The sequence below is a fragment of the Fukomys damarensis genome, unplaced genomic scaffold, assembly GCF_012274545.1.
Source record: "Fukomys damarensis isolate Sample0158 unplaced genomic scaffold, DMR_v1.0_HiC HiC_scaffold_35, whole genome shotgun sequence".
NCBI lineage: Eukaryota > Metazoa > Chordata > Mammalia > Rodentia > Bathyergidae > Fukomys > Fukomys damarensis.
In genome coordinates, this window is record NW_022900947.1 from 32,209,042 (window position 1) to 32,234,843 (window position 25,802).

The 25,802-nt window shown below is 41.6% G+C and overlaps 1 protein-coding gene across 1 annotated transcript in view; it reads left to right on the forward strand.

The window, feature by feature from the left end:
• Limch1 (LIM and calponin homology domains 1) overlaps window positions 1-25,802 on the forward strand; it is a 318,918-nt gene that overhangs the window by 249,784 nt on the left and 43,332 nt on the right. Inside the window, 11 exon segments of the mRNA XM_019207620.2 lie at window positions 59-361; window positions 4,152-4,394; window positions 4,998-5,327; window positions 6,621-6,736; window positions 6,841-6,952; window positions 7,370-7,630; window positions 12,035-12,070; window positions 16,833-16,959; window positions 18,352-18,509; window positions 18,644-19,052; window positions 22,197-22,415. Of these exon segments, the coding sequence (XP_019063165.2) occupies window positions 59-361; window positions 4,152-4,394; window positions 4,998-5,327; window positions 6,621-6,736; window positions 6,841-6,952; window positions 7,370-7,630; window positions 12,035-12,070; window positions 16,833-16,959; window positions 18,352-18,509; window positions 18,644-19,052; window positions 22,197-22,415 (2,314 nt within the window).

Genomic DNA, 25,802 nt, shown 5'->3' on the forward strand with positions numbered 1-25,802 from the left:
TTTTTTTTTTTTTTTTGGTCTGATCACATGTGGAGTTCCATTTAATTTTGCTTAGCAGTCAAAAGCAATTAAGTGAAGAGAGAGAAGCTATTCGTGATATTATCCTTTGCAAGGAAAATTCTTTCCTGACTAACCAACATGGCAAAGATTCAGAGTCCGAAGAGGAAGTTGCTTGTCGACTGCCTGACCTTGAGAAAGATGACTTTGCTGCAAGGAGAGCAAGGATGAACCAAACCAAGCCTTTGGTGCCATTGAATCAACTCCTCTACGGACCTTATCGAAGAAAAGATGCAGAGAAGTCAGATGGCAACAAACAACTCTCAAAGAGAGCTTCAGAAAAGAAAAGTCTAGAATATAAAAGGTGTGCAATATGTGTGTCTATGAAAGCGATAACATAATTAGGCACAGGGAATTTGTGTTGTAGCTCCCATTCCTCTCTTTCCTGCCCTAATTATATGGCGTATTTTGAAGTGAACTCCAGATATCTAATCTCTACTAGGTACTTAAATGCGCATGACAGAGAGTAGAGTGGCCATGACCAAAACAGAGCTGAATTTATCAAATAAACATTGATTTCCAGTGTGCTCTCCAGGCACATCTCTGTACTTGGCTGCTGGTTTCATAGACTGGCAGTCTTGGCCAACTAGACATGTGTCTCTCCAGGTTGCTCTGGTCCATTGAAAGGATGGAGCAGACATAGCTACTCCTCTGCTAAAAGTTCTTTTCTCTTAGTAAGGTTTAGATATTGGAAGTGAGAAAAAAAGTGAGGCTTGCTTTTTCTTGTCTCCCACATAAGTAGTGACCTGTATTACGGAAGCTCAGGACAGCGATCAGCAATATCACCTGGACAAAGGGTGGTGGATGTTTCCCATCAAAACAACAAACAAAAACTATTCAAATGTAGAATAGATGTCTAAATGTCCTATCATGGAAGTTGTTTTCAAATGATTTTTCTTCTTCCAACATCTTCCCCATCAGATTGAGCATTCCCTATGTGAATATCCAAAGTTCAAAATGTCCAAAATCTAAAACTTTTTGAGCACTGATATGACACCAAAACTCAAAAAATGCCATGCCTGACTTTGTGTGGCAGGTCACAGTAAAAAAATAAATTCAGGTGTACTAAAAATACTGTATAGAAATCATCTTCAGGCTATGTCTATAGGTGTATGAGATGTGATCTAAAAATATGATGAACATTTAATTTTTCAATTTATTACATTAAAAAACATTTCCATTAATTTCCCCTCAAAATACTCTCCCTCACTTTGAACATAATTTTTCCATCACTCTTGCCACTTTTTTTTCTTTTCTTTTCCTTTCTTTTTTGTACCAGAGATCAAACTCAGGACCTTGTGCTTGCGGGGCAGGTGCGGTGCCACTGAGCTAAATCCCTAGCCTGTTACCACTTTTGGTAGCAGTTCTAGAATCCCTCTTTCATGAATGTCTTTTCATGGTTGCTAATTCTATCAAATCAAAACATTATGGTGTGTCTTCATCTACCTTATTCATTGGAACTAGCTGTATGTGACTTTCAGCTCTTCCCTAAGGTCAAAATGACCATGAAAGGTAAATGTTTTGAATTGATTCAGGACATAGAGGCAGCCACCACAGCTCAAGTGAAGATACTCATGAAAGAGAACCTCCAACACTGCTTCAGAAAGTGGCAAGAATGGTAGGATAAGTAATAGCAAGGGGACTATTTTGAGGAGGATTGTTTGGCTTTTATTGTAATAAATTTTTAAAATTTAAACATTCACCATCTATTTTGTTCACACTTCATATATGAAAAAAATGGATTTTGTGTTTAGACTGGGGCCTGATTCCCAAGATATCTCATTACATAACTATGCAATATACTTCAGAACGCCCCCCCAAAATCTGAAGTCCAAAACATTTCTGTTCTGAAGCATTTAGATAAAAGACTCACCCTATACATGTCAGAGTGAAGTGGAAAAAGGAAAATTGTAGTGAGATAAATTTGACCAGTGATTTTTGCCCTAAAAATGTTGGCATTTGAGATGTCTGCTTACTGAATTTCATCTTGCAGAGTTTATCATACTTGTATTCCTAGCAAATCAGTTAGAGTTAGCATCTTCCTTATTTTTGTGCCCGACAAGAAGTTTTAAAATCTGTTACATTATTATCTTATGTGTACATTCTACATCTAAACATGATTCTTTGGGCAGTAGAGTATTATAGTGCAGTAGAGTAGTATAGTTAGTACTTTTTAAAAGTAAGCAACAGATATAAACTCATGAAAGATCCCTGGACACAGAACAGGGATTAGAGCAGAAAAGACCTGCTTCAGTCTTAGCAAGACACACTGCAGCTCCAGACAGTTTTTGGCCTGTGCTGTTCTTGCTGGCATACCTTGTAACAAACCTTTCTCTGAGGGCCTTGTGGGAGGGATCAGTTGTTGCAAGTGAGACAAAGATTTGGAAATTACATCCAGGCATATTGATGCAGATCTGCAATTTGAGTTAGGAAAAGCACTAGATTTTATATCTGCCTTTTTTCCTTTCTCCTTCATGAAATTTTAATTCCTGATATTCTCAGCTGCAATTGTCTGTTGTCACCTGACTCGGTGTCTAGGAACACAGTTCTGGGTCTGGAGCACACTATAACTTCCCTCGACAGCATCAAAGAACTGATTAAATAAATACATAAATATCCTTTTCCCCCAAAACTAAAAGAAAGAAAACTCTGTAGTCTTCCTATTGGAATAGGTGTAGTAAAAGCACCAAATCATAGAGATAAAAAATGAATACCTTTTGTTTTTCTGACTTGAGTGATATATTTTAGGGGAAAAAATAGGACCTATTTATGTGTGGTTCTTAAGATCCTTCTTTCTCACGAAGCATATTAGAAATATAATGTGATAGAATATTTATACATATAAATGCCTACGGTTTTGGATTAAATTACAACATTCACTAGCTAGTATTCATTTCTTAGGAGAACAGTTGAAACTATCAGTTTGACATTAATAAGAGTGAATGACTCTGGTGTGAACAAACTATAATAGCACATAAGATCCTAGTGAGATAACTGACAGTGTGAATAGGAAGAAAGGGGCTAAAGGTGCAAGGAAAGTGGGAAGAGTAGGGAAAAGGTAATAAGGGACAAAAAAAATAGGAGAAAATGAAAAAATGGAAATAAAATGTTTGTAAGTAGGGAGGGGAGGAGGGGTGAAAGGAGGGTAGAGGCAAGGGGAAAAAATGAGAACCAAGACCTGTCATGTAAAGGTACAAGATCCCAATGATGAATGTATCTGAATAGGAGAAAGAAAAAATGGAAATAAAATGTTTGTAAGTAGGGAGGGGAGGAGGGGTGAAAGGAGGGTAGAGGCAAGGGGAAAAAATGAGAACCAAGACCTGTCATGTAAAGGTACAAGATCCCAATGATGAATGTATCTGTACTGTATACTGAAAATGTACCAATAAACTCAATGAGGAAAAAAAAATAAGAGTGAATGATTACTAACACAGAAACAAACGGGTATTGATGCTCTAATGCAAGGAAAGAGCATAGTCTCTTTCGCCAGTTTACAGTAGCCAACTCATATATGCTATGCAGCAGACACTGAGGCTGGACATTGACATTTCCTTTTCAGCACTGATTTCAGTGTAATTTCTGGCAGTCGTGGGTTTATGGTTGAGATGTTTCATATGGGAAAATGTTACAACTATCTCCAGAATAACCCTAGAATTTGGATCCTGCAGAGCTCATCACTAACATTTTACCAGTGCAGTGAGAAACATTACAAGGGGGCTAAGGTATTCAGTCAGAAAACTTGAATTCATCACAGTAACTTGAATAGTGTGGGAATTGAACATCAGTACTCCTAAGCTGAAATCTCATTACCATTCTTCATGGTCTTTCATTGAGCCTTGGCTTCTCTTCCCAGACTAAACTAGAGACTATCATCTGCTGGAAGAAACTGTCTCCTTGCAATGTTTAGGGGGCAGCATCGATGAAAGTAATCACAACTCTAATTGAGTCCATATTCTCGAGAAAGGGAAAGGTGCTTCTGTGCTTGTGTTCTGTCCACGGACTTTGAATTTCCATGCTTGACACTCTGTTTGTTTGGTCCCCTTCCTTGAACCTGATTTTTCCTGATGATGTGGGGACCTGGATCAAATTGACAGAAGCCAGGGCCAAACAGAAGAGGTGAAGTCGGTTGTGACCTGTGTTATCCGAGCTCAGAAGAGTGAACCGGTGCAGGAAGGGCTCCGGAAGGTGCCAGACCTGCACAAGGATGACCTGGCCCAGCGGAGAATTCAGGGCTGCCTTGCCCCTCACCGCAAGCCTCTGAGTTTCATCACACTCTCCACTATTACTGAAGCCGACTTGGAGACATGGCAGAGACTGCGAGTGTCAGAAAAGACGAGGTGTGTCGTGTTTTCCCTGGTATTCCTCCCAGCAGTGGTATTATTTAACACTGATGGAATCAAATGCTAGTCCTTGTTTCACTTTAAATTTTGATGGCTGGAAAAAGTTCCTCTCAAAACAGAGCTTCTGGAAACCAGCATATTCTACGTAAAAAGAAACATTAATACTGAGAGTCAAAAGCTACATTAATAGAAAACATCCTGTTTAAACAGCTAGCTTACGGTGAATGTTATTTAGTTTGCTAGACTTATTTGCTATAAGGAATTTAAACTTGATTTGTAACTAATTTTAATTATTCCACAGTACCTAAGATTTTCGTATGATGTTGGCATTGGTTTCTTGAAAGGAGTAGAGGGGCAGGAGTACGGCTCACTGGTAGAGTGCATGCTTAGAATACACAAAGCCTTGGGCTCGATCCCTAGGTGGGGGTGGGGAGACTGTTTACTTGAACAAAAGCATGATCATTTCTTTATAGGACTGTTTAATGGAAAAGCAATTCTGCTCTAGCCATAGGAGTATTTCTTGTATATCTACTTTTGTATTTTTAATCTGTCACTGCTTTATACTAGAAATCTTTAGAACTTATTTCTGGTTCTGACTAGGGATGGAGATGCTCAGCACATCTGTGTCCCTGAGCCTTCACCAGAAATCAATGCAGAAACTGCCATCCATGATGACTTTGCCACCCGAAAAGCCAGGGCCTATATGAAATCTTCCAGCCCAAGGCAAAAGTTTGTGCACTTTGGGCCAGTGACAGAGATAGATCAGCAGAAATGGAGGCGGCTCAGCATTGGCATGGCTGGGCCTAGGGAGGATGTGAAAGAAGTTGCCAATCAGGACAGCAAGAGTCAAACTTATTCTGTGTCCTCTGCCTCGGAGGCTACTTCCGGCTTAAAGGAAGATCAAATGCTTAATCCACAAAATGACTCCAGGTATTTTTTTTTAACCTTCCTGTGCAAGGATGTCTGCATGGAAGCCACTGCTGCTTTTATTAAAGGGTTTGCTGGGACTTGGGGAGCTTGTGCTTAGCATGTACAGTCCCCAGCACCTCAAACAAAGCAAAACCTAACAGTTTGCAGAAACGCGTTATATAAGCCCCTAGAGCTGACATCCTTTTAACATACTCTTCTTCCAGATAGAGAAGTCGTGGTAGGTGGTAGCCCTATGGGGAAGCATGTGTGTGAGGTCAAATGGCAAGGATCCACACAGATTCCTTTGTCACAGGAATCACTGCCTGGAGATGCCAGTAATCCCCACAAATGACCCTTTTTCCCGTGGTGCATTAAGTGTGGTTTTATTAGTTAAAAATAGTGAATGAGCTAGGTGGGATGTTTTAATGATATCACTAGTGTTTCTTCTAAAGATATGATGATTAAGAACTCCAGTTTATCTGTAACTTCCCTGTTTCCTACCCCATGGTTCTGAGATAACTATTAGCATCATAGCTCAAATTTTAAATATCCAAGCAGAAACATTTTAAAAAAAAAAAGCAAGATCTTTTCCCTTCCCTAAGTTTTTCAATTACACAATAAATCTTGAGTGGAAGAAAGATTTCCCTTTGAGGGATTTCTTTAAATCAGATGTTTCTTTGGATGAATCACTGCCCAGATTTGAGAGGCAACAGCTTGTAAGCCTGTCGCAGGTTCTCCTCCCTCCAGCTGCGAAGTCCTAAGCCCTGGGGTGGGGGTGGGGGCCAGTTCTTTATGCTGCTCTCTCTTCCCTTGAGTGGGTACAAGACATTTACGTGACTCGGGGTTATCTCAGGAACCTCCATCTCACCTCCATGGTGGGAGCAAAGAGAAAGTGCTCTGTGCTTTGACCTTGAAATCCAAAGGCAGTCTAGGGTGGTCCACAACATGTTACAAAGGTTTTTTTGGTTCCAGACTGTGAGTGACACCACTGAAGTGAGCAGTCGTAAACACAAGTACTCATATTCAGAGCTTCAGAGTCCAACAGGGATCTAATGTAAGGGTGGAGCAGGAAATTCATGAGAAATATACTCTGGAGCCCTTGATTGCTGAGTCCCACCAAGTCCTCAGGGTCCTCCTGCTAGAATTCACATTCCAGTATCTTAATCTGATTATGTTATTATGAACCAGCCCAAAGAAAGACAGCAGTGGAACTATCTATCTCTGAACCTTTCAGTCTCAGCATCCTTTGTTGTGTCCTTTCATAATCCTTTTTCCTCTTGTCTCTTGTCGCCCATGCTACTTTGTTAGCAACAGGATCGTGAATTCTGGCTCAGACAATTGCGAAAGGGTCTCGTGGCTGGCTCCTGTGCCAGAGTCTGAGGAGGAGCAGGTCTCCAGCTTGGGCAAGGGCCCAAGGAGGCCAGAGCAAGGTGAGGAGCAGTGTCTCCTGCCTCCTCGGGAGGTGAAGGATAACAGGTGGGGGCAGCCTGTGGTGAGTTCTCTCCAGCAGTAAAGCTGTCCTCTCTGGCTCTAGTTATATCCAAACAGCTGCCACAGGATGGCAAAGAAGGAAATGAAGGAGTAGCTCAAAGGGATTCTGTGATGCCGCCAAAGGCAGCAGGTTCAGTGGCACTCAGTCAGCCCCTGTGAGCATCTTGCCTGCATTCCATGGTGTGCTGTGTGTGGCCAGTGTGCTCCCAAAAAGCAGCTTAGCATATCCCAGTATTCGTTTGGTGACTGACGCAGCCAGGATTAAAGTCCCTTAAAGGAAGGCCCAGGATCAGAGGTCTGCTTCAGGTGCCCAATCTAGGTAAAGAGCCTTTGCATGTGGCTGAGGACTGGCCAGATTTAAATGTCAGCTATTCCAAAAAGCAGAATGGGAGAAGTTGCATGAGAGAAGTTCATGGAATCAGAAAGAGGAGAATTTCATACCCAGCTGCTGCGTGTGCTTCTGCCTCCCTGGATATTTGCTTCTTCTGTTTTAATTAATGCCAGTGAGTGACACTACTGAATACCTTTAGCAATAAGTGGCCTTTGACTGGCTGGGCCGAGTGTTGCCCTAGAGCATGTACTCTGGCTTCTGCATGGGAGTCTTCAGGTACAGAAGAAAAGTCAGAGGTGATGACAGCTCCTGTCTGGAGTGGCAATGGACTGAAAGGCCAAAGAAAGTTGACTGATTCATGAAAAGATGGCGTGATAACCAGAAGAATTGGGATGTCGCCCAGACCCACTGGATCTAACCCAAACCAGTTCCTTCCAGTTCTACTTGCAAAGCAGCTAGATATGGAAGAATCTGCCAAGAGTCTGCACATGACTGGTCAGAAGTCAGCTTATCCTGGGCCCCTGTGGGAGCCTTGGTACATGCTTTGAGTGTGTTGTTAATTCATTATGGTGCATCAAAGCTGCTTACCTGCTATTGCTAACAGAAATGAAATGAGTTCAAATAGTCCCATCTACCAAGAATTGTGTTTCTTTTTTTCTTTTTTTTAATATAAGCAGGTGTGGAAAGAGTATTTCAGTAGTGAATTTATCTGTTAAACGTTCTTTCTGGTTTTCATCTTGTGGACAGAATAAGTTGGAAACCCTTATCTCTTCCTGACTCACAGATGAGCAATGGGTAAAGAGGGTGAACTGTCTTCTACTTAATTTTATTCTGATTCCAGGCCAAAATGACGAGTACCACTTATAAAATTTGTGATTTAATTTTTCAACATTAGCAAACACTGTCTTCTAGAGGTAAGACTTGTATGCTGTGGTCTGCCTTGATTTAAAATGAAGAATTAAGAAAATAATTATCCTAGGCTTTGAGGTCGTATATATTGAAGCCTCTACTGTCATTTAATAAGAGTGATATATTTTTGTTTAAAGTGTGGCCTGCCTAAACCATATAGGGCAAAGGAATGGGAAGGGTTTCACATCATTACAGCTTACTATAAAATAGTATAACATAGTCTGCTTCTCCAAGGACCATGATAGAGGTGGGGTCAGAGGGTAGAGTAGGGAGCGGGGAGAACATTTTTAAGTGATCCCCAAAACTTTAAACCAACATTCTAGCCATCTTTATCAGCTGAATCTTATCTCTGTTTTATTTTCTTTTGAATAATAACAATAGTACAGTTGAATTTCATTGTAGCAGTTTCCAGAGAGCAGAAATGGTGTGGATGCTTTACTCAGTAGTGTGCTTTGTAGCCCTTTCAAAGTATATCCACTCCCCGTACCTCACCTTTCCCTGGGAATCACAGGTGGTGGGGTGATATTTGCAAATAGGCAGCCTGATAAGAGGCGAGTTGAATGAATGGATGGCACATGATTTCCAGGCTGGTTAGGGTTGGGCAGCGACAGAGGGACTGGCACGTCAACCTGGCCCTCCACAATCACTCACCTTCCACTTGGCCCTGGGTCAGTGGGCAACAGTTATAGGGCAGATAAGAGTGAAAAGAAAGGGCTGGGGGTATAGCTCAGTGGTAGAGAACTTGCCTAACATGTGCAAGGGCCTCAGGTCAATCCCCAGCACCACAAAAAGAAAAAAAAAACCAAACTGGATACATTCTGGGTGCATTCCCATTTACTCCTCACACAACCTTTGAGAGTAACAATTTCCGTTTGCATTTTGCAATCAGGAAACTAAGGCCAGGGTACACGCAGCCAGGATTATAGAACCAAGATTCAAAACCGTTGAGTGGAAAACCACTGTCTCCATCCAGCTTCTTATCTGCACAAGTTAGAGCAATCAGCAGAACTTGATGAAATCCCTGACACTTCCTTCTATCCCGGTATTTATGACTCTGAGAGTCCTCTGAATATTCAAATGGGAGTGAGTCAGCTTGAGCACAAGGAGATATAGTCAGATTAACTCTGACATACTTGCATAATTGAGTCAGCATATATGTTGGACATACTTGTTTCCCCTTTCAGCAGTATTTACTGAGTAATTACTGTGTGCCAAGTATGGCTAGTTGCTGGGAGATAACCTTAGATGAGCAGTAAAGCCATTCACCCCTCACTTCTACTTAACATAATGCGAGTTCACATTATAGAAATATATAATCCGCTAATTATTGATTCTGAAATTCTTTGTTAGTGCTGAAAGTTGCATAAATGTAACCAGTATTATGCATAGATTATGCCTTTTATCTTTCCAAATGCTCCTACCCTCGCATTTCAACTTTGTTGATGATGTCCATTCCTTTTCCTCTTCCTTCCCCTCCCCTCCCTCCTCCTCCTCTTCTCCTTCTCCTTTTCCAACTTCTTATTCTTGTCCTTCCTGTTGTTGTCCTCCTCCTTCCTTTCTCTTCCTCTCCTCCTCCTCCTACTGTTCCTCTTCCTTTCTTCTTATTTCTCTTCTTCTCCTTCTAATAGGAAGGCCTGTGCCAACCGTAACAGCTCTGTGCCCCAGAGCCTATTGACGCACTTACCTTGCATTTTACAAATCTCCCTAGTGATTTTTTGGGAGTAATTTACCTTTACTTTTTGGTTTTCTGTAGGACAACTGAAAAAGTCACTTGAAGACCAACCTCTAGTTATCTTTCCCTTACCAACAAGGGAATTCTGCTTACATCTGTGCCCTTTACAACTAATAAATTAGTGTGAGAGGAAATTCCTTAAGTCCATAATTGCTTCACAGTGAAGATAAATGAAGGTTATCTTCAGTGACTGTGCTATTCTTTTCGATTTCCAGAGCCAGCCAGTAAGTATTCAACAAATTCTCACTGAGGGCCTTCTCTTCTGGTTACTGTTCAAGGAACTCAAACAGAAAAATTCTTGCCCTGTGTGACTTAGATTTAAGTTTAAATCTGTATTTGTTCACAGAGGTGGTGTTCAAATGCTGTTAGTTGGTGTAGAAACAATTTAAATTCAAATGTATCCTACATGCAACAGCATAGCTGGACTTCACAAACAAAATGTGCTAAAGAAGCCAAACCAATGAATCACTTTATATAGGACAAAGCACTGCACACTAATCTGTAGGTTTATTCAGTCTGTGACAATTTATCATATGCATTAGATACACTTTCTGTAGGTAAGTTATACTTCAATGAATGCTAATAAAGTACCAAATAGAGACACAGAAACACATAACTGTTAACAGATTATTTCTCCATTAACACCCTTAGGAATAACTTCTCTGCTATCTTCCAAAGTTAATTTTAGAAAACAATACACTTGAATATATATGCCAGTATGTGTATCTATTAACTTGGGGACATCTATCCACTCTTCAGAATTAATATCGCTCATTCTCTCTCTCTCCTCTCTCTCTCTCTCTCTCTCTCTCGTGTGTGTGTGTGTGTGTGTGTGTGTGTGTGTGTAAGAAAATATTTTTCACCTGCTGCACTGTGGTGCTGTTTCTGGAACATTAAGAATGTTAGGTTAACCATCAGTGCTGTCTGAAACTATCCCCTGGAGAAACAAAATGTGTCTCACACTGCCAAAAGCAAAAGTAAAACATTCACAGACCTTTTCCTTGTCTTGCTTTTAGCCATTTCAACAGAGACTTTTGTGTTTTGTTTAGTTATTGTTCCCTTTGCTGTGGTGAAATAATTATCGATAAATGTGACCTGTTCTAAAATGTTTAAGAGCGAGGGGCTGTGTGTGTGTGTGTATGTGTGTGTGTGTGTGCGCACGCACGTGCATGCACAACTATGCATTCTGGGGTGTCTCCTCTTATGTTTATAGGAAAAGGCCTTCAGAAATTATTGTTTTCCCCATAAAATGTTCTGATTCTGAGCATGGGGACCAGGTAATGTTTTGCTGACAACTCCAAGATGTAATTTACTGGAAAGTGGAAGCAAGATGTATTTTATTTAGTGCAATAATTCTTTGTCCACTATCAGAATGCAGAAGTGAGCAACCTTTCAGGGTATAGGTAAGGATTTACCCTTAAAATTCACATTTGCTAATGGGATGATCATTCACCAGAGTTGCTTTTTCAAAAATATGCTTAAAATATGTCTGAGTACTGTTCCAGTTTTTTGTCTAGCTTAATCTTTTTCTTTGCTTTATCAGACACATTTAGATTTAATATGACTGCACCACAGATGATACAACTCTACAGATCTAAATTATCAGAAGAATATAAAAGATTGGAAAAAACTTCAGTTTTTGAAGTTATGGCATGTCATACCAGTCTGGTTTTGATTAAGGCTACCAGTTTTCTAGGAATTGTGGTTTTCGTCAAATGCTTGCAGAAGGCACTGATTGGGGCTCTGGCTGGAGCTCTGGTTTGCTTTCAGAAAACTGCAGAAATACTCTTTGATGTCACTTGTGCAAATGCATTAACACATCAGGGTAGGGTCAGTGAGGGTGTGCTTATGCATTGGGCATCCATTAGAGCCTGTTACTATCAAACACAAAGGCATGAGCAGGTAAACTCTTTGTGAATGAACATAATTCATATTTGTATGTTCTAGTGCCTTCTCTAAACATTGTAGGTCATACCTCAGCCGGTCTGTGTTTATATTGAACAGATTCTTTGTGGGTTACATGGGATTGTTTTCATTTCTCTTTTAGTCTTTAATACAAATTTCACATCCTTTAGACATATCAAGACTTTTCTTTGATTTTCAGCAGCTAACGAACATTGCTAATTGTATGACTCTTCTCTTCCAGTGTGATCGGTGGAAAGATTTGGTACACATGTATTTTCCCCGGCATTTTTCATTTCCAGCTTGAGTGTAGCATTAACTTTCTGTCTTGCCAGTCCTCTAACTTTGTATTTGGTCTTGTAGATACGGTTCAAGAACTCCTGTGTCAGATGACGCAGAGTAAGTGGTCTTGTATTCATAGGATTACATTAATTACTAGCCTAAAGTGCATGCTTTCAGTACTCACCACTAATTGAAATGCTGCCGATGCCGCAGAGAGCTGAATGGCTAGCTGACTTCTGCAGCAAAGCACTTGAACTTGGAATGCACAACATATGTTCTGTGCAGGGAAGATGAATGCAAAAGTAACTTAAGCGTGATCCTAATATGCAGTTGCTGCTTCAGACTTAACATTTGCTTCTCATAGACTGTGCATGTTAAAGTTGTTCTCCTTATGGTTTGGACGTTGGTACCCCTCCTGAGCCATGGAATCACCGAAAGGTATTCAGATTTGTGCATTTAATTTTTGATATGTTGGGGCTTAGAGTTAACAATGAAGTAGTCACTGCCATCGTCACATTTTTTAAAATGAAGAAAATAAATCTTAAACCACTAATTATGGATTCAGAAGCCCACGTTCCTCCCAGGTTGGAATCATATAAACTGTGGGACACTTGAGACCAAAACATTGGGGTTTTGTTCAAGTTCTTTGACATAGCAAGGGGTCGAGGATATAAAACATGACTTGCGCTTCCAATCCTGGCTACTTGCTATTCACTCGTCTCCTCTCGTAGATTTACCCTCTAGCCATGCACTCATATCCAAATTCCACACCTCTCATATGTGACCACATTAAATCTGCTTCAAAAATGGATTTCCCATGTGCAGATCATTCTGCAACTGACATACAAACCGAAAGTTTTCTTTGGAGAATACCAGCCTTCTCAGCTTTGAGTAATTTGTGTTTTAAGAAACTGGATTAGTAATTACTTCCAGTTTCAGTGGTCTGCTGAGCCTGATATCTCTCTTCTACAACAGGCTTCTTTTTGCCTGTCCTCTGTCTGAGCCATAGTTTCCAGGTCAGAGTGAAGTACTTATATAAAAAGTGTGTAGAATCCACAAATGCTATTTCCACTGAGGACATCACATGAAACCCTCAAAAATTAAGTCTTTTCACATTGTGCTTTTTCCATGGCACATTCAAGATGGCAGCTGACTTTGGTCCCCTGGCCCACGCAGTCAGGTTCCATTGCCAAGTTCCAGTGAGTGATCTCGGGCTGCTAATTATCTATATACAGAGTGCTCACATCTCAAAACCAAATTCAGCTGGAGCTTGCCTGACTGCTCAGAATAAGGTCGTCTGTAAAACTGAGCCCCAGTTATTCCTTTTAAAACTTGCAGCCACAATATTTAACACTTGTTGAGAGGAGAATCAGATGAGATTGATAGGCAAAACACTACTTTGATTTGGTGAGCAAAAACATTTTGATGGAATGGATTTATTCCTCATCAGTACAAAGCTGCTGTGCAACCTGACTAAAACAGATCTCTGAGAAACCCTACTGGGTGGAAAAAAGAAGCTACAGTCAAGAGTGTTTGGCTTTGGCACACGTGAAAATGAAACCTCTCCTCAGCAAACACCGTTTTTTACAAGTGTTTTGGGGTGGTGGAGAGGCTCCTTTCTCTTCTCTAAGTTTACAAAAATCAGCCCCATGGACCAAGAAGAGTTAAAGGAACTTCTTTCTCAGAGGTCTTATCTGGGACTGTCCAAAATACCCAATTTCCTGCTTAGAGTAGACATAAATTACAAAAAGCCATGTGAGGAGCAAAATGAAAAGCTATTATCAGAAGTTAATTTATTAAATAGAAAGGTGTGTACTATTTTTAGTTTATTTCCCCACTCTCTTCCTTTTTTCAAAATATTTAAAGGCAATTATTATTACTGGCTATATTTATTAATAGTTGACACATTCTTCAATTTGAAGAATTCTACAGCCCAATCAAAAAAAGATGCTTTTGAAGGAGAATATAGGTCAAGGGCAGACCTACCACACAGGCAGACAGAAATTTCCATTCCTCTCCAGCCAGAAATGTCCCTGTGGATTTCACTTCACCTCCTCGCCCTTTCTTGACTTGTGCATTCCTCTTCAGCCAATATTCTCCTTACCAAAGAATCTGCACCTTGGTACAGCTTGAGGCCATTTTGTTTTGAATTCCCTTCCTTTACCCTTGGCCAAGAAACAATTTCCAAAGGTCCTTTGAGGAAATTTGTTCTCATTGCTCAAAAATGGTAGCCTACCCCCAAGAGAGTCCTGAGTTCTTGTCCCAGCAGCCCAGGGGCATACGTGTTGGTGCTGAGAAGCGCGGGTATTGTCTAAGTCACACTAGACTATTCCAGAAGCTGGGCTTGCAGGTCTCCTCCACCCATACCCTGTCCCCAGACCCATACTTCTTCATTTGAGGGGCTGAGTCCAACCTCTGAACCAGAGGACATTTCTAAACGGTGATTCAGTTCATTTTCTGTCAAGTATTGTCAATTCTCAACTTTCTCGGTTCCTCATTTTTGAAAGGATACACAGATATCACATAATTTTGTTATTTCTTTTTTGGCCAGTTTGCTGATACTTCTTTAAATTTTTTTTTGCGGGGGAATAATACTTCCTAGTGTAAGAGAGGGCAAACAAGAGTTTCTCTTTTTGCTTTTTAACCAGCATTTGGCCTCATTTAGGCTGAGGTAGTCAGAGCTTCACAGAAAGGCAATTCTGAGGGCCTGCTCCTGGCTCTCCATGCCCTTTTAGGGAGAGAGCCAAATCTTGGATCTTGGAGAAGGCTGCCATTCCCATCTGGGATTTGAGACGAAGACTTGGCTCCATGGCTGATTACTGTGGCCTAAACCAAAATTCTGGCCTTTAGGAATTATAAATGCTCAACACTTGGTGGATTATATAAGAATCTTCTAACCTTGGTGGCTCAGAGCTAAAGGTTTTTATCTTCTAAGGTCTTAGCAGAGATTGTAAATTTCCTTAAAACATAAGTGACTGGATTGGGTATTTTAAAGGTAAGGTTTTTTGTTTTTCTCTTTTAACTGTGAGAGGAAGAGTGGAATAGATTTTGATCTTCTAGGAGGCCTGCTGAGATGAACATGGGTTTGACTTTTCTACCCAAACCTGTAAATTCCTAAGTCTTTCTTAACCAACAATAAATAGTATAAAATAGGATAGAAATCATAGGCCTTCTTCCCTTTGGGGGAGCATAGTTTATTTTTGCTGGAAGGCACAGCTGCTGAAATCAACACTACCCACTGAGTAGGTGGCAGCAGCTTCGTGTGGTGCCAATAGAAGGCTCAGATAAAAATCCATCTGTACAATTGGATTGTTAGAATGCTCTTGGGGCTGGGGATTTAGCTCAGTGGTTCTACCACTGCCTCGCAAGTGCAAAGTCCTGAGTTTGATCCCCAGTACAAAAAAAAAATGAATGATCTTGGGAAAGAGCGATTACAAGGACAATCTTTTAATTTTATTTTTCTAAAGTCAGACTTAAATTGTACAACATCTGGAGGAAGGGGAGACATGTGAACCATTCATGCAGATTTGTTCTGAGTGGGTTGCAGCGAGGGGGAGCAGGCATTGCCTGGGGGGTGGTGATCTCCATACAGAGCTGTCTGCCAAAGAGCCTGCTGCACCCACCCCACTGCTGCTGTTCAGTGTCTGGCCATGGTGATCACTGGTGATGTCTGGAATTAGCTGCTGTCCTAGCGCATGGCTTTTTTTTTTTTTTTTTTTTTCTGTCTCTGTGTTAAGCTGGCTTCCAAAATGGACTATTGCTGCTCTCCATACCAAGTGGCTAATAGTAAACTTTTAAAGGGTCTCCATTTCTTGATTTTTGGACTGTGTAGTCCACTTGGTCCCAGAACTTGGAGAAAGAAGGAAAGGAAAGGAAACGAAACGAAAGGAAAGGAAAGGAGGGGGCGAGAGACAGAGAGACAGACAGACAGACAGAAAGAGGAAGAGGAGATGAGAAGGGGAAGATTTTGCGCTTTGGTTTCTAATTGTGTTCATGTTGCGGCCTCAGCTCTTGCGGTAGCAGAGGTCAATGCAAGCATCTCTGGTCTTACTCAACATTTAATAAGCTCCTATAGAATATTAATTGCACGTACAACCTAAGAGCTTTTTGAAAATTGCTTTCCTTATCTTTTTTCATTTTAAAAGAATAAAGTCAGAGGTATCTTGGCAAAAATAAACTAAAACGATTAGTATCTTAGGACATGGATTATATACTGATCTATATATATTATTCCTTGCTCTTATTATAAAATACCTTATTTTCTTGATTCCAAGATACCTTCAAAGGTACTGTTAATGTCAGTTTTACAGGAAATAAAAGGAATAACTACATCAAACATATACATCATCAGTTCTACCGTTCAGGATAATCTGATAGTTATTGGATGCATCTAAAGCTCACCGGACAAATATGAAACAGTAGGTGTCTTAAGCCTGAGGCCCTATGTTGGAAAATTGGAAAATTACAGAAAGTGCCTTCGTTAGTGTAGGAAGCATTCAAGCCACCTCTTTTTACAAAGAAACATTTACGGCAATAAAGTTCCACTTCGTGGAACGCTGCCCCCCCCCACTGCCCCACAAATTCTCCCTCAAGCTTTATATCTATACCTTTTCATTCTCGTTTTAAAATAATTTCTATCCGAGAGGAGCCCAGAACTTCGAATACCTTTCAGAGTTCTTCTTTGGCACCAACATACAAAATGACCCGTGCAGGGGCAGCTCCGAAGACAAAGGCACCTTCGCAGCAGCAGGCCGCTAGGTTGCAGGAGGAGGGAGGGAGGCCGCTTCCAGCGCGGTGGCGCCCCCAGGCGGCAGAGCGCGCGCGGAGCAGGGACGAGCGCTGATCTCCCTGGCTTTTTGTTTTTGCTCTCGGCGCTCAGGAGCACGAGTATGTTTGACATGCGGTGCGAGGAGGAGGCCGCGGTGCTGCCGCACAGCAGGGCCCGTCAGGAGCAGCTGCAGCTGATAAATAACCAGCTGAGGGAAGAGGACGACAAGTGGCAAGACGTGAGTTTCGGCCAAGGCCGCGCGCGCGGGCAGCGGGGAGGTGACTCCCAGCCTCAAACCCGACCCGGTGGGTGGACTTGGGCTCTAGAGCCCGACGGGGAAGAGCGTCCTTCGAGGATCCCACCTGCGACGCGGTGAAAGCGGTGGCAGCAACGTGAGTGTGAGGGAAGCCTTCCCAAAAGCTTGGCTACCGGGAGGGAGGAGCGAGAGGCTGGAGACTGGAGTGGTCGCAGAGTTAGACGGGCGCTGTCTTGGGATTCTGTGTTTGAGGAAGAGGAGGGTGGTGGTGGTGAAGACACAGCAGGCGCCAACCCCGAAGCTGTACCTGTACCAGGCGGTGTGCCAAGTGCTGTGCCCGTGATGGCTCATTCACCGCTCTTAGTAACCCAGTGAAGTACAACCTGTCACCATCCCTAGTGCCACACGCGAGTCCCGGGCCAGCAAAGTCACTTACTTGCCCACAGTCACGCAGCCCAAGTCACAGAGCCAGGATTCAAACCAGGGAAGGAGGGTGGAAGAGGCTGCCGGAGGCTTTGTGATTAGTGTGTGCTGGGAACAAGAGCTAGGTCTGGGAAATAACGAAGTTGGGGATGGGGGGCAGCGTACATCATTTTATTTAATCCTCAGAGAGCACTCCGAGGTAGCTATGGTGAACCTGATGCTACCATTAGCCGAAGTAGTTAACTTCTCCAAAGTCGATAAAATACAGTCGTTACAAGTGTGGCTACGATATATTGAGTGCTTACTCGGTGCCTGGCATGATCACATTTAAACCTACAGACTTACTAGCAGAGGTGCCGTTTATCATCCCCACTTTAGAGGTGAGGAATCTGAGGAGCAGAGAGGCTGAGAAACACCCCTGAGTTTCCAGAACATGGAAAAGATAGTGCAGAGTTATTTCCTACAGCTGCGGTCTCCTGCGTCTGACCCCAGAGTCCTCATTGTTCACACTGTCCTGTAACTACCTGTCCAATTTGTGGTGAGGTTGTTCTAAAGATCACGTGAATTCGTGGGTCTATAGGACCCCAGGTTTTTTCTGCTTTTGCTGCTAAGAGGAAAGTGTACATTACTCCCTGCCATTATATCATTAGCGAATCTACTTATAAGGCCAAGATTACACACAGGAGAAAATGAAGTTTCCTACAATTGTCCTGTGAAAGGTCTCTAAAATTTGCCAAGTGACATAAAATTTAATTGCATATTTCCACACTGCCATGTTTTTTTTTAATGCCGCCCTGCTATATCTTGTGTGGATAATATTTGAATATTTCCTGCCTTTGAGGCATCCTGTGTTAAGCAGAGTTACACTGGATTGTATGGTGGCACCCTCACACCAAGCCTCCCCACTTCCTCAGGATTCACTAAGCTCTAAATCGTGTCCCCCTCCCCCAGGACCTGGCTCGTTGGAAGAGTCGGAGAAGAAGTGCTTCTCAGGACTTAATCAAGAAAGAGGAAGAAAGGAAAAAAATGGAGAAGTTATTGGCTGGAGAAGATGGGAAAAGTGAACGAAGGAAAAGCATCAAAACCTACAGAGAAATCGTCCAAGAAAAGTGGGTCCTTTCTGTTGCTTTTAATGTGTGATATCTAGACGTGCTTTTCCTTATAAATGTTGGTGATCACAGAAGCTCTAATACCAGCATCTTCCATTCGTGGTTCAACCTTATCGTTGTTCCCCACCCTCTAGGGAGCGGAGAGAGAGAGAGCTGCATGAGGCCTATAAGAACGCGAGGTCCCAGGAAGAGGCGGAGGGGATCCTTCAGCAGTACATCGAGAGGTTCACAATCAGTGAGGCTGTCCTTGAACGCTTGGAGATGCCAAAAATTTTGGAAAGAAGCCATTCAACAGAGCCAAACTTATCCTCCTTCCTGAATGACCCCAGCCCTATGAAGTATCTGCGGCAACAGTCACTGCCTCCGCCCAAATTCACTGCCACCGTTGAAACCACCATTGCTCGTGCCAGTGGTCCGGATACCAACGTGTCAGTAGACAGTGGGTCTCCAAGCAAAACTGTCACTCCCAAAGCAGTGCCTATGCTGACCCCCAAGCCTTACTCCCAGCCCAAAAACTCCCAAGAGGTTCTGAAGACCTTTAAGGTAGGAGAAGTTCTTTAAGAGTAGAACCAAAACTGAACTCCAGGTGATCAATGGGAAGAAGCATCCTGGCTCAAGAAAATACAATTACTTTTACCAAACAAAAACCAAATATGCTAACATTTGTAATTGCTCATTTTTGGGTCCCCAGAGATTTGGTCTGTAAATACTTAAGATGATCCTTAGTCTCTGTCCTTAATACTACTGGACCCCAGTGAGGTGACACTGAGTCATCTCCACAAGCAAGGTCAGTTCCCTAGTGTGACCTAATGGCATGGTCCCTGTACAGCAGTGGGGAGAAACCCTACTTTACTAACACCCTGGTATCTTCTGCTCTCTGGAGGTATGGCAAATTCCTCCAAACAAACTTCTAAATACTTACGTTTTTCATAGAAATATGTGCAGCTACATCTCTTTCAGAAGATATCAACATTATACCCAAAAAGATGTTACAATTAGAAAAAAAGTACAAGGAACACATGTGAACATGGGATGTGCTTGGGCCTCAGATGAGAACCAAGGTTTTTATCTTAACTAGAAACAGACTAGCTTGTTTTACCAGTGAATATGTAAAAGTAATGTTCCAGAATCAAAGAACCTTTGACAACCAAACATCTTTTCACATCCTCACATGCCAGTATTTTCTCTCCTACGGTGAGAAACATTTATCCTTTGTCATAAGCTCTTTTGACTTCAAAGAAAAATCGATTTTCATTGTCCTTGCAGATCACATGAGTTTGTAATAGAAGACAGACGTGGAATTCATTTTGTTAGATGTGACAGTTATGACTGTAAGAAGTTTATGTAGCTCAACTGATAGAGCAGCATGATGCTGTATATCTTCTTAAGTGAGTTTCACAGGGAATCAAACAATACTTTCTGACTTTTACTTGAGTAATTCTGAATGGATCCTAAAAACCTGTTCCTTAAGCTTTAATAGGGTTGAAAAAATATTCCAGCTGTCTCATCTGAATTGAACTGCAATGTTTGTCTCTGTAAGGAAAGGGGCTATGTTTTTAACTAATCACAACTTCATCCTAAGAGCCTGGCACTTGTGCCAAGGACATGGTAGGCATTGCATTTAGTGAATAAACAAATGGAATTTTTCCTGAGAAGATGAGTTGTGAGCTATGCAGACTTGTGCACACACATATATGCATGCCTAATGTGCTCAGTGGTCCACCTTAGGATTTAACTACTTTGTTGTACCTGGGACCTATGACAATGAGTGTTGCGTGGCATCCAACCAAGGAAAGCTGTATATTGCAGTGACCCTGAACAAGGTAGGGGGTACCTCTATTTAACTGAGTATCTAAGGTATCCAATCATATCATTTAGATATCCACTTCCCTTTCTTTATGTGAAGAGTACAGTGTGATCATTTATATACAAGAGGTATAATAGATGACTTTATAAAGCCCAGACTCAAGAAACCTCTGTCCTTCTGCATGGGTACTAGATGGTATAAAGACCTTAGGAGACCATCTTTGTGGGGAGAGGTGTTGGAAACTTGAGTTACAGATCTTCTTAGAGCTGGAGTTCCCACTTGCCTAGTGGTTTTCTCCTGGACTCATCATTGGCCTTGGTGGCTGTCACTTCAGTTGATAGCCTGTAACACCATCATTGAGTGGGTGAATGACCAGCTGTGGTCAAAGGTAATAGGTAAATAGGACAGTAGTTAGCAGAAAATGCCAAGAAGGATGCTGAGGGAAGAGTATGCATGCGTGTGTTCCTTGCGGGAAGGGGAAGGCAGTAAATACTGTACAAGCTAGTTATTTCACCAATACAACAGAATTAAGAGTAAAGAAAGTACTGACATGAAGTGCATGACTATAGTTCCAGCTGCTTGAAGGCTGAGGCAGGGGGATTGCTTGAACATGAGAATTCAGGACAAGCCTGGACAATACTGGAAGACCCTCATCTCAAAATAAAATAAAATAAATTATCTATAGTATTTTTTTAAGTTTAAACCAGTAATTTTCAAAATAAGAGTTGCCACCAGTTGCTACATTATTAAGTCAATTTAGTGGTTCACAGTCAGCATTTTTTTTAATGAAGTAGAATAGTATATTATAGAAAACAGCATAGCGACCATACACGATAAGGGTATATATTGTCTTGGGAAATTTGTTTTAGGAATGTGTTTTGAGTTGTGATTTTAAAAGTTCTATGGGTAACAAATAATAGAGTATGAAAAGCCAGTGGCACAGGATAAATAAATGATAACTGATTCCTAGGCTTCCATTATTTCTTCTGCAAGATTTTCGATGGTACAATAATAGCTAATACCTAAATTCCTAACGTGTCAGATTCTGTTCTAAACTCTCCACATATATTAACTCCTGCTAACAAAAACAATCCCCAGAACAGCACTATGAGGAAAATATGACTCAGTTACATTTTGCACTCGAGCACAGAGGAAAGCAGTGCTTTCCAGAGATCGTATGACTGCTAGTGGTAGAGTTGGGATTTGATCTTAGGTCGGCTCGTGGCAGAGTTTGCTCTTGTAATCACCGAACAGTCTGCCTCACCCTTCAAGCGGAATTTTCTAGATGCCTACCTAGGCTAGCCACACTCTCTGCTCCACGTGCCTTGCTCTCACCTCCTTCCCTGGACCTGAGTGGAAACAAAAATATTTGATGGGCATGCTTTTTATTCTTGGAGAAACTGGGGTATAAAATTAACTAGAAAAGGGGATTTATTGTGACATGGCATAGTGTCAGATCCCCTGCCCTCCACAATAGCTTCAAAGAAAGTCCCACTGCCTCCTCTATTTGGTAAAGTCCAAATTTTGGAAGAGCAGTCAGAACCTAAATGAAAAATTGCAGCCACCTAAATATGTGGCATGTGTTTGTGTTTAGAATTTCTTAGTTTTCTATACTTGAAAATAAAAGCACACCATAAGTCAGGTGAACAGAAAGCATAATCTAATGGTAAAGTAGCCAAATAGCCTTTTAAAGAGTCCCTTAAAGAAGGCATTTATAGAAGCCCTGACTTCTAAACCCATGAAAACATTTGAGAGAGCTCACTCTTTGTCGGACTTTAATTATTTAACAGTAATTCTCTTAGATAAATCTGGACGTGTCACTTTGTCACTGTCTTTGGTTGCAGAATAGCATTTTTTTTTGTCCATTCTGGCTTTTACAGGTAGATGGGAAAGTCAGCATGAATGGAGAGACAGTCCACGGAGATGAGGAGGAAAAAGAAAAAGAGAATTCCACAGTGGAACCCGGCCTCTCCTTAACCAGATCCCAGATGTTTGAAGGGGTGGCCAGAGTACACGGGTCCTCAGTGGAGGTGAAACAAGACAAGAACAGCATTGAGATCAACATCAAGAAGCCAAATTCTCTTCCCCGGGAGCTGACAGTAAGAACCAAACATTTTCCCCCTCTTTGGGATAATTGATTTATGGAAGAATATAGTTTAAAAAATAAATATGGTGTGTCGACGATCCATTCTTCTGTGTGGAATATTAGTTTGCTAGAGCTGTCCTAACAAAGGACCACACACTGAGTGGCTAGACAAAGGAATTATTTCTTTGTCCTAGTGGCTAGATACAAAGCCAGGAGTTGGGAGGTTGGTTCCTTCTGCTGGCTGTGAGGGAGGATCTGTACCTTGCCTCTCTCCTAGCTGCTGGCAATCCTGACATTCTGTGGCATGTGGTGGGTCATCCTGATCTCTAGCTCCATCATCCTAAATTGTGCTCCCTGTACACATGTCTGTAGGCAAAATTTCCCTTTTCTGAGGACCCCTACTCCAGGATGACCTTATTTTAACAATGACATCTGTAACAACCCTGTTTCCAAATAAGTCCACATTCTGAGATATTGGGGACTTTGGGGAGAAAGTCAAACCATAACAATGAACTGTAACCAAAGATAATATATTTTGTGAACAAAGCCCAACTCTTTCAAATCTTCATATTATTGCTTTCTGGTGTTGCAGAAAAATTAATCTTTATGGCGCTTTTTTCTTTCGGTTTGGTCAAGGCCTCATTAGACTTGCTAATACAATTTGAAAATAACTGATACTAACAGAACCCGACTTTCCATCTTTGATGATATGTATAAAATGACCTTTTTCTTACCAGTTAAAAAAGACAAGATTAATTAGAAGACAAACTAATTTTATTAGCTTAACCCTTTAAATTCAGAGTAACTTAAGCATTAAAGGATGTTGCATCACCAGGTTGAAAAAGGGAAAGGTAACTGAAGAACAGAGAGAAGAGAACTCTAACATAACATCCAGAATTACTCATGCTGGTTTATTGATCAAACCAAAAGCGTTGCTACCACAGACACAGCCCAGCTCCTGTAGTGAGGCTGGACTCTAGCCTCCCTTGTGTTCAACAGAGGCCGAGTTTCTGCTGTTTTAATTTCCAGCATTTGGGTGTGTATTTTGGGTGAAGGATGGGGAAGATGCTGAGATTTCTCCTCCAGCACTTTGAAAAATTTGGTCCACAAAGAGAATTGTCATCCCGTTCCAGAGCTGAACGTTATAGGTGACCCAGCAAGCTAAAACCCACCCAGCGGACAGGTCGTTATTTTTCTTATCTCTGGATTTGCCATTTGAAGAATAAAATTGTGGTTTTTAGAGAAGTTAAGAGGATGTAATCTTCCTCACAGAGCCCGATGCTCTGTGAAAGAAGGTCAAATGGAAAGAAAGCCAAATTCCTCACCATGGTAGCGTGTTTCCTGGTCTCGAGGAGCAATGTTTTGTGCTCCAATCAAATGTTGGGTCTCTTCCCCTCAACTGCAATTTTACTTTTACATTTTTATAAATCTGACTACCTCTGAAGAGTCCTTACAGATTATCATGAGATTGAATATTGAGTTCTGCGAATAGTAATTTAACTGGTAGAGTAAGCATTAATTTCTGCTCTTAAATTTAAACTAGAAGTCCCCTAAATTAATCAGATATTACAGGGGTGGAATTGCTTTTCTAAGTCAGTAATTCTGATCTTATTTCATTTTTTGCCATACTTCCTTTGAGCATTTTCTAAATTCCCTTCATTAAAAAAATTATACCAGGCACAGTGCCATTCACTTGTAATCCCAGCTACTCAGGAGGCAGAGACAGGAACATCCCAAGTGCAAAGACCAGCCTGGCCAATTTAGGAGCAAAATTCAAAAATTTGGGAAATATAGTTCAGTGGTAGAGTGCTTATTTAGTATGCACAAAGCCCTGGGTTCAATTCCTAGGACTTAATGAAAATAAAAAAGATTTCATAGTGATTACATATCGCCCAAAGTATCTTAAGAAAAGCAGAATTCCATAATCTGAAAGGATTTGTGTTATTTCAGAAGTGTACACATTATCACTATCGCTCCAAACAAAAGATGGCTATTTAGACATTCTTCCTGAGGACTAGGATGGGCAGCTTCAGGATGCCAGCCTAAGCTCATGGAAAAGCCCAGGAGTCCCTCCTCCTGTGAACTCTTCCTCGGAACACTTGCCAGGTTCACAGTCTCCTATAGCTCAGTAACCCTAATGGTTCTGATGGGTACCGCATAGCTTGTCTGTCCCTGTCTTTAATACCTCAGGCTCTTGAGCTCATGATGGAAGGAGCTATTACATTATTTTCTGGGTTGGTAACTGTCTCCGTCTATCAGACTAGAAGCAAATTTGTCAGCTGTGCTCCATCGACTCGGGTCATTGCTGAAGCACTTCATGCACGCAGCTTAAGAACCCAAAGTTTCCCAATCACGGGGGCTTATCCCAAGAATCACTTTAAAGCAATCACTTTTCCAGTGACCTATTCCTCAATTTACTTCCTTCTCCCTTAGTCCCAGAAAAGCATTCCTTGAGTATGCTACAGCCAATGTATTTCTATTGAAAAAGTGGAATTAATTGGTTATGGCCGACCTATGGTGGCCAATTTGAAATGAGAGGCTGTATTTCAGAGCCTCCTGGGGAAGGATACAAGCATGGACTTGATTTTCTATTTCTAACTCATGTACACAATTCCATGCAGCTGTCAAAGGAATAGTGTTCTTCTTTTTAAATAGTGTCTTTCTTCCAAAAACTGCATTCCCAACTGATATACTCTCTACAGAGGAGTAGCCTCACCCACCACTAAAATGTCACAGTTTCTCTAGGGCGAGCTGGAACTGTTCAAAGGGCATGGCAGAGCAGTAGGCAGGAAGATTAACTCGGAACGTAAGGCAGAGCGACTGAGAAGACAGGCACAATGCCCCCCTGGGGCAGGGGGAGGTAGCAGTGTCAGCCCCTCTGGCTGACAGGACCACTTTTCTGTGACATTATGTCACCCGTTAGTTCCCTTCTACTTCATCTTTCTCACTTGACACTCCTGGGACCATGACTCTCTTCTGGTAGAAATAAATCCCATTTATATTGGGATTTTGTTTTTTAATATTTTGTATCTACCTATCATTCTTGCTGCCCCACCTCTAAGGTGCTGAGATTGTGACAGCCGCTACCCTGGAGATGGGTGGCTGCCCAGTGTGACAAGTAATTGTCTGCTCATAGCTGCTAGGTGTGCCTATTTTCTCGGAAAGAGATTTCAGAAAGTCATAAACTTGCGGGCAAGAAAAATTCTCATAAAGCAACTGGGAAAGTATGTAAAGCAATATATAATTTAATAGATTCTAGAGTAAGGAGGCCAGAGGGATGTGATAGATTGCAAGAACAGGTAAGGTCATTGTAGTTCCGGTGTGGCCTGGGAAGGTGTATGGGACGTAGGTTTTGAAACTTGACAGTAAGAGTAGGGTTTTCATGGGAACGGGGACAGGG